Source organism: Populus euphratica, unplaced genomic scaffold (assembly GCF_000495115.2).
Source record: "Populus euphratica unplaced genomic scaffold, PopEup_1.0 scaffold920.1, whole genome shotgun sequence".
Classification (NCBI taxonomy): Eukaryota; Viridiplantae; Streptophyta; class Magnoliopsida; order Malpighiales; family Salicaceae; genus Populus; species Populus euphratica.
In genome coordinates, this window is record NW_011500779.1 from 3,543 (window position 1) to 12,621 (window position 9,079).

At 35.0% G+C, this 9,079-nt stretch overlaps 2 protein-coding genes across 3 annotated transcripts in view; one reads left to right on the forward strand and one right to left on the reverse strand.

Annotated features, from left to right (window-relative positions):
• The first annotated feature begins 1,936 nt into the window (after positions 1-1,936).
• On the forward strand, positions 1,937-6,731 carry LOC105116352 (S-adenosyl-L-methionine-dependent methyltransferases superfamily protein). Of its 2 annotated transcripts, XM_011013673.1 has the most exons (9): positions 1,937-2,090; positions 2,220-2,286; positions 2,829-2,894; positions 3,714-3,807; positions 3,965-4,081; positions 4,321-4,421; positions 5,193-5,267; positions 5,361-5,453; positions 5,856-6,731. In XM_011013673.1, exons 1-9 carry the CDS (start codon positions 2,077-2,079, stop codon positions 6,162-6,164), a joined length of 936 nt encoding a protein of 311 aa, XP_011011975.1. In that variant the 5' UTR covers positions 1,937-2,076; the 3' UTR covers positions 6,165-6,731. The 2 variants fall into 2 exon arrangements, with proteins under 2 accessions (XP_011011975.1, XP_011011976.1); XM_011013674.1 differs by lacking the exon at positions 1,937-2,090 and having other exon boundaries at positions 2,214-2,286; positions 2,805-2,894.
• A 645-nt stretch (positions 6,732-7,376) lies between these two features.
• FUC1 (alpha-L-fucosidase 1) overlaps positions 7,377-9,079 on the reverse strand; it is a 3,093-nt gene continuing 1,390 nt past the window's right edge. Inside the window, exon 3 of the mRNA XM_011013675.1 lies at positions 7,377-8,321. Within this exon, the coding sequence (XP_011011977.1) occupies positions 7,556-8,321 (766 nt within the window). The 3' untranslated portion in view covers positions 7,377-7,555. The remainder of the gene's footprint in view (positions 8,322-9,079) is intronic.

The window sequence follows — 9,079 nt, forward strand, 5'->3', positions numbered from 1 at the left end:
TGGTAAAAAGTTTTACTTCTTAATGGTTTAGCTAGTTTTTACTTAAGATTTGTTAAAGATTTTAGTATTCTAGTTGTACCATTGACTGAAATTGTAAAGAAAATAGTAGGATCTAAATGAGATGATATCAAGAAAAGACTTTTAACTTGTTAAAAGAAAGATTGATTTTGATCTCATTGCTTGCTTTACCTGACTTTATAAAAACTTTTGAAATTAAGTATGATGTCTCAGGTATAAGTATTGGAGCAATTTTAATGTAGGAAAAATAACCCATAACTTATTTTAGCGAGAAGTTTAATAAATCAACTCTTAATTATCCAACATATGATAACTAGTTATATGCATTAATGAGAACCTGGAAGACTTGAAAAAATTATCTTTAGCCTAATGAGTTTATAATTACATACAGATCATCAATCTTTAAAACACTTAAAGAGCCAAGGTAAGTTGAATAGACGACATGTCAAGTAAATTGAATTCATTAAGACATTCCTATATATTATTAAATACTAGCAATGCAAGGAAAACATTGTTGTAAATGCATTATCTTGAAGGTATATTCTTTTTAATACCTTGACACTAAATTTTAAGGATTTGAACATGTAAATAAATTATATTTGGATGATGATAACTTTGGTCAAGTTTATGAACATTCATTTGGTAATTATTTTATGCATGATAAATTTTTATATAAGAAAAAGAGATTCTGCATGCCTAAATGTTCATTGTGTGAATTTCTTATAAGGAAAGCTCAGGAGACCACTTTAATGAAACCTTTTGGGGGTAGCTAATATTTTGGTATGTGGCATGAGCATTTTTATTGGCATGACATGAAAGTAGATGTTTAAAACACATGTGATAGATGCATAACATGTAAAGACGTCAAGTCTAAAATCATGCGTCATAGTTTGTATATACCTTTACTAGTACTTAAAGAATCTTAGGTTGTTATATTCATGAATTTTGTTTTAGAGTTACCTAGGTCTAAAAAGAATAGAGATTTAACATTTGTTATTGTAGATAAGTTTTTTAAGATGACATATTTCATATTATGTTATAAAATTAATGATGCAACAAATATAATGGATCTTTTCTCAAGAAAATAGTTCAGTTATATGGTGTTTTAAAGAGCATTGTGACTGATAGTAATATTAAATTTTAAACTACTTTTGAAAAGTTTTGTGGGGTAAGTTAGGAATAAAATTGTTATTTTTTATTATTTATCATCCATAAATATATGACTAAATAAAGGTGGGAAATAAAAATTTAACTTCATTATTAAAAACTATTATCCAATTTTTTTTAAATTAAAAAATTATTTATTATTTATTGAGTTTGTGCATCCTATAAACATTTGTTTCTTTTAAAATTATATATGGTTTTAATTCTTTAACTCTATTAGATTCATTATCTTTATACATGGATGAAAAAGTTGGTTTTGATGATAATAAAAAAATACACATTATTAAAGATTTGCGTAACAAGATACAAGTTTTACTAAAAATTTAAGTGGCCGTTTGTAACTTCTTTCGAATTTACAATTCGACTACAACAGTCTTATTAATTAAAAAAAAAATGTCCCAGTAAGCAGCTGCTTTGCAAAAATGAGGCGCTGCTTTGGAGAGCAAAAATGACGTCGTTTGGACAAAAGTATAGTACGGTTTTACGACTTTTGCTTGATTTCCAATATGGTTTCATACGTTTTATCTTTTACATAATGATTTACACGTGTCTCTAATAACAGTGATAATTTTAAAATAAATATTCTCATCTATTAATTTGAATTTTTGTTGACGAAAAAGGTCAGGCTTGCTTCAAAGGAAGTCGCTTTATTATACAATACATGCAGTTTGGACAGAAAACATTATCTAGCACACACCAAGGATTCAATCAAGGAACGCCTAATACTTTTATGGTCCAATTAAAAATATTAATAAATTGAGGACCTATCTGTGAATCAAAAATAGACGGAGGACTAATCTGAGGTTTCCCTAAACACAACCGAAAACCCATCAATATATTTTTGTTGCTCAGCCTCCAGCAGTAAAAGATTTCGATTTTCTTCCAAAAAATTCAATGGAGCCTGACAGGTATTTAAATTGGTGTTTTGGGCTTTTGAAATGCTTTAGTTGGCTCTCAGTAGGGTGCCCGTTTGTCTACAATCCGTCCCCATTAGTTTTTCTATTGAATTTTGATATATTTATATGTTTTTTTGCCAGGTTAAATTATCCAAGCACCTCTGCTATTACATTTGAAGTTTTGGGCCATCAACTGCAGTTCTCTCAAGTATGTTTTTTTATTGTTCTTTTCCCATATTGCAAACGTTGTCATTGTTTCTTGTAGTTTGTATTGGTTGCTAGAAATTTGGAAATTTGGTGTGAGTTGTACACTTTTTGGACAATGTTTAATCACTCACGACTGGAAAAGGTGACCTGTCTGCATGTTGTCTTGGTTATGTAATAGCTACTGTGATGTTGGGGAAGGACATCAAATTCTGGATCAAAGTGAAATAGTCTGTTTTTTTATTTTTTAAAAAATAAAAAATGGACATTTCTTGATATTTTGAATAAAAATATAGTCTTTTCAATGGAAAGTAATGTGCAACAACAAAGTTTAGTGGCCTGTATAAATATGAAATAATCATGAAAGAAAATTTTGTTGCGTCTTCGATTAATTGCCTGTTTGTAATTCCTCCATCCTACAAGTTTGGTTGCTGTTAATTTTCGGTTTCACGGCATCATTTCCTGTTGCAAATCTTTCACATGTTATGTCGCATTTAGTATCTCGTGATGTTTACCTAACAGGTGAATTTCTGGTCATGGTGATAGGATCCAAATTCGAAGCATTTAGGGACCACTGTTTGGGATGCATCAATGGTGTTGGTTAAATTTCTGGTAAGTTTAAATTTGTATTTCTTCATGTACTTGAAACTGTAGAGCACGCTCTCCCTGGTGGTATTGTTTGATTCTTGGATGTTGGACTCAGGATTCAGGGTCTGTTTCACCATGATGTGCTCAATACTCAAACAGCTTTTAGCGAACTTTAAAGAGTAGGTTGTTTCTGTAAAGAGTTTGCTTCTAAGAAAATTCATCATTTCATTGCAGTAAAGCAGCTAAAAAGCTTATCATGCAGGAAGCATTTTGCTACCCTGCTTTTCAGTGCTTTTCTTCCTAGTGCAGCATGACACACTAACCCTTATAAATTTAAGTTGATCTTATTTAGGCATTTCTTGTTACTGGGATAAATCTTTTTCAAGTTCAGTTGTATTTTGCCTGGATTCTTTCTGAAGATCCCTGATGGATTGTTTGAGGGATTTGATCATCTTTATTTTTTTATCTCATTTTGTTCTGCACAAAGAGAAGAAAACAAGAGATGATGGTTATTACCAGCAAAACTGTGGAACAAATCTTCCCATTATCCTCCAATTTATTTCTATAAATTTAAAGATGGATCTAATTTCATTGGAAAACTGCAAGATAAGAACAAGATGTGTGTGTGTGAGAGAGAGAGAGATAGTGAGAGAGAGAGTTCACTAAAGATAGTGGCTGGCTCTTTAACTTATGAATATGTTAATGAACACTTGATTGAAAGCACACCTCACTAGAACATTACGCTTTTCATTTTTGAAAGGCCACTCATACATTACCTGTAACATAGATTAATAAATATTTTAGATCTAAAGACATGAATCCACCCTTCACTGGTTGTTTCAGGAAAGGAATTGCAGAAGGGGAAGGTTTTGTCCATCCAAACTGAAAGGAAAACGCGTTATTGAACTTGGAGCAGGATGTGGAGTAGCTGGATTTGGTGGGTTTCTTTTCTTTCCCCCTTTTTTATTTTTAGCTAGTGAAATAGTGTTTCATACATGTCATTTTACTTGGCTTGTCAATTCGACATAGATCCAGTTTTATCTAACTTTAAAAGGTTGTTTGCCTCATAGTTTGATTTAAGCTGCTCATTCCAGGGATGGCACTGCTGGGATGTGATGTAATTGCAACTGACCAAATAGAGGTTTTGCCACTGCTAATGAGAAATGCTGAACGCAATACTTCAAGAATAATGCAGAAAGATTCCAGTTCAGGTGTGCTTGGATACATTTTGACTGGTTGTGGTCATACACTTTTATTTTTCTTATTTTTATTAAAAATATTTTTTTTACTGAATAGCCAACTGCATTTTAAGATATTTTTCTGCATGCAATTGAATTTGATGGGAAAATGCCCTAATTAGCATGGAGTTTCTTTAACCATCAGATAGAGGGTGTGCTTGGACCTCCATTACATGTAGCGTGTACCTTACATGTTTTAATGCTCGTTGCAGATTCATTTGGGTCTATCCAAGTTGCAGAATTGGACTGGGGGAACGAAGATCATATAAGGGCTGTTGATCCACCATTTGACTACATCATTGGCACTGATGTTGTAAGTTTGTTTGGTGATTACATTTTGCTGAACCCATAATGGGAAACAATATATTGCTAATTATCTTTACTTTCATAGTTTTATCTCTTCCTGGAAACCACACTTCATTTCTCATGATCACCCCATTTGACTTTCTGATTTATGGCTTCAAGAGTCTGACCTCAGGTCAACATTTCAAAGAAATTGGAAAATTCATGAGCAAGCTTGACCCCATGATTTTGGTGCTATGTTAATTTCAGTTTTATTTGTTTCCAAATGCTTCAAGCCACGTACTTGAAATAGTCTTAGTTTCATGATGTATAATGGACTCCTAGGAGGGTTGTCACTGTTTCCTCTAACTTTTGATTTGATATGTCAGTGAACAGGTTGCAACTAGTTGCAGCATGAGCACAGGGATAGCAAAGACCAACCCATGCTCCTAGTCAATGCTCCAAAGGCTTAAACACTGTTCATTGAATAATTGACTGAGTTTTTTTCAATCTGTGTCACTTTTACCACTCGATGAATTTCCCAAATCCAGTACCATGTAATTACACAATAAATTGTTGAATCAACATTGTGAATACGATAGAATGCATAAAAAAGCCTGAAGTAATAAGATAGTTTTTTTCTGTTGCTATTGGAAAAATAAAGTAAATTAGTAAATCCATTTTCTTATCCATCTTATGCTAAGATGTTTAATTTGTGATTCTTATGATGATATGGATCTTTAGCTCTATACTTGAAGCTGCTTCAGTGAAGGGTTTGATTTTCAGCTTCTTTGCATCTAAGGTTTATGCAGAGCATCTCTTGGAACCACTGTTGCAGACACTACTTGCTTTATCAGGACCAAAAACCACTATTTTGGTGTGTTGCTTTAAAGCTTGAAAGTTTTGTTTTTTGTTTTTCCTTTGGAAACTTGACTATGATGCTTTTACTTATTACTAAACTTCCATGTAGTTGGGGTATGAGATCCGTTCTACCAATGTCCATGAGCGAATGCTCGACATGTGGAAAAAAAACTTTGAGGTGAAAACTGTTCCAAAAGCAAAGGTATGTTCATTATGGTAATAAATATTTATGGCTTAATGAGATATTCATATGCTGTACACGACATTTCCAAATAAAATTCTTGGACTGAATTATGAAGGGTTATGAAACTGGAGACCAAATCATGTAAAAATTAGGACTTTATGTGATCCTTTAACTATTTCTCACTGCTACTTTCCATAAGTGTTCATAAGTGTAAATATTTAGGAAACACCATCTTATAACATATTATTCCGTGCACTGGTTGTTAACAATCTAAGATGCCAGCGTAGTCATTGGACCTGCATCGTAAATACATGTGGCTTTAGCTGGTGGAGTATTAGTCAACGCATTGTCTAGTGATTGGACCTTCATAATTAATGCCTTCACCCTTTGAAGTCGTTGTAACCACTTTGTCCCATGCAGATGGACACCAATTACCAACATCCCAGTATTCAACTTTACATCATGGGATTGAAGCCTTCAGCTGGGATCATAGGAAACAGGATTTCGGAGCTTGAGCAACAAACTGATGAGGTTGAAAAGGTACTGAAAGATGATGAGAATGGTGGGAGTAGTAATACCGAGAATAGGTTGGAAGATTGCAGCAGTGAAAAGGTTCATGAAGATTGTGAGCTAGCGATGAAAATTCCAAATGGAAAACTTACTGATTGGGAAGCAAGAAGATTAGGGTCAATGACTGCTCGACTTCTTCAAGATGTAAAGATAACGTGAAGCCTTCAGCTTGGAATTTGCAACCTACCTTTTGTACTCTCAATGCTTGTTTGCAATGGATCTTCCCCATGTCTCACATTATTTGAGTGTCTCATTATTGTCTAATTTCATGGAATGGTTGTGGAATGCTTAGGAAGTAAGGTGCAGCAAATGATATGGCATGGCATTGCCAAAATCAATAGAAATGTTGACCTCTTGAAACTGGTGGATTTGTTGCCGTAATTTGCTTTTTTATCACGACACATGGTGCCATCTGGGGTGGTGGGAAATAAGATTTGGAAAAGTAGAGTTAAGAGCTCCGTGTCAGTATTCTGAAGCTGCAGTCATTGCATTATATGTTGGATGAGTCGGGATGTGCAGTGCTTCATCCTGAGTAGTGATCTTTTCTGAGAATAAAACGAAGTGTATTTCAATTTTTAAAGCTGTCTTGAAGATATTGTAATAGTCTACGAAAATGGAGAGGATTTGTGAAACATATATATGTTATAGCCTTGTAGGTCATCAATGTAGTCATTTGGATCTAATGTTCATCCAAATGATTTAACCTTGCCTCAAAATTGCATCCAATGAATTTGCGGCTGCTGAAACCTCACACTGTTTTCCTTGGTTTCTCGCTGTGGAACTGGATCTGGTGTCCACACTATGATGATCCATTCCTTCGTCTCCGGAGTTGCCTGACTATTTGTTTTTTTCTCGTGTTCCTCATTTGACCACTCATCAAGTTGGGGGTCCAAGGAAACAGGGAGGGATGTTGAATGCCCTAAACATAATCAAGATTTGCATTTTAGCCTGCTTATTTAAGAATATGCTCGACCTTTACACATTTTTCTTTTCTTTAGAAAGAGTAGCAGGATTACATTTAGAATTATAATCACCGAGGGTGGTTGCTAAAGCAAGGCAATTTGCGCACACAAAGAAAGGTGCACTCATTTGTTTAAATTGGAGGCTTCTACTTCAACCCACATTTCCAAACAGAAATTTTTCGAAATCAACTTCTTTTGGGGTAGATAAGGCTTTGTAGCCTCCCCCTTTCGATCTGTGTGTTGGGCTAAGCAAAGCTCACTACTTCTGGTTGATGAAAGGCAGTTGAGTGGCTAACTAAAAAAAACCAAATTCAGCTGTCCTCGGCTAGAGTTAAGCTGTGCATCAATGAGATAAACAGATTACACCGTGTAATAAATATTATAGTAATGCTGTCCAAAGCTGCCTGGATCTTCCAAAAAGAATCAAATCGCATAACATATGCTGAACTTTTCCTTGCCTGGAGATGGACTTGTAACATGCACACAAAAGGGAACAAGAATGGGATAGTATCGTATTGGTATGCAAGAAATGTCTTACAGTGATTTGGAAAATGAAAATGAACCTGCACAATGTAGTAGGAATTCCTATTAAATAGAGGCTGTTGTAGAATGGTTGTGTATTGCTTGCCAAAGAACTTGACTGCTGTTGATGTTTGCTGGCGAGCTTCTATGAAATGCAGAATTCACAATTGAAAACTGATCCATGTAGATTCCCAAGTATGAAATGAGTGGGTCTGCCCGACTCTTGTCTATAACAAATTTCAGGTGTTGAGACTCTACATTAGGAAAATGCAACAGCCTTTGATATCCAACTGTAGTGCCATTAATCACCATCCTCCAGTCCCCGTCTTCATTCAAGACCTCAAGATGGAATGCCATAATTCGCTGTCCCATGTAAATTGGTTCTTGTACTTGCAAAACATTGAAAGATACCGACTCTTGAAGGTTTAAGTGTAATGCCCAATCAGATACATTCTCCTCGGGTGCCCAATAGGTGTAAATGCCTTCTTTGAAGATGTTATAGGGATCAAAGCGAGAATCACCAATGCTGCCTCGTGTGCTGCTAGCATTAAGAATGGCATTCCCAGCTAGATTATCAGAAAATATGGACCTTCGGAGTTCAGAAAATTCTTTAAGTACTTGAATGTCTTCATCTGATATAAGACCTGAAGAGTTTGGGGGCACATTTAGTAACAAGAGACAGTTTCTGCCAACAGATTTGTAGTATATGTCAAGAAGCTTTATTGCAGATTTTGGAACTTCCGAAGCATGCCAAAACCAACCAGGTCGAATGGATACATCACACTCAGCAGGCACCCAGTCATGACCTGATGGGTCTCCTCCCTGTGAGTATCTGTTGAATAGACAATAAAAAGCGAGACAAAAATATGAAAATTTGATTCTGTATGCAAGAAAAACTTGAGGGGCAGAAAGTGCAGGGGAAAAAATCAGTGCACTCCCACCAAAAGAGGGAGCCAATTTTTCTGCAGTTCTACAAAGGGGAAAAAACTAGTTTTTAGTATTATGGCAATTTTTCATAAGCATATTGTATTGGAAATCAAGTTCTTCAAAATTTGTTAATCAATTAATGCTACAATTAGTCAAGGACAAAAATCTAGAACATGAAAATGTCTCCACTGTAATTTGAAAACCAGGGAATTCTTCAGAAGTCAATAGCATCACAAGATAATAAGCACTCCAAGATATAAGGAAATGCATGAAAGTGCATTTCCATAATTGGATCCTTGTAGGATGGAGCCCTGGATCATGCGTAAGTTGACTATACTCATGGTTTCAATTTATTAAGCAGGCTAGTCATGAACAAGAGTTGTCATTTGGCAAAACTAACATTACCATTTCCTAGCATAATGTACATTTCAAAGATACCTTGCCAAAATTCACAAACAAAATCTAGCCCTCAATTTACATCATGCTTACGTGCAGGAAGAAAAGTTTTTTAGGTTGCTATGAAGTCCTCTTAACATGATCAGCAGGGGATTGACATTCAGACTAGAGACAAGAGTCTGAATTCTCTTCTTTCACTTTCCCCAACATCTTGAAAAATGCTCTCTCATTTGTTTGTGTTCAGTTGAATTGGGCTGGGGGGGGGGG

What these genes read in the sequence shown, in the direction of transcription:
- LOC105116352 (XM_011013673.1), top strand. An exon ending in ACATCATTGGCACTGATGTT is followed by an intron (nt 4,422 to 5,192) that starts GTAAGTTTGTTT and finishes TTTGCATCTAAG; the next exon opens with GTTTATGCAGAGCATCTCTT. An exon ending in AAACTGTTCCAAAAGCAAAG is followed by an intron (nt 5,454 to 5,855) that starts GTATGTTCATTA and finishes TGTCCCATGCAG; the next exon opens with ATGGACACCAATTACCAACA.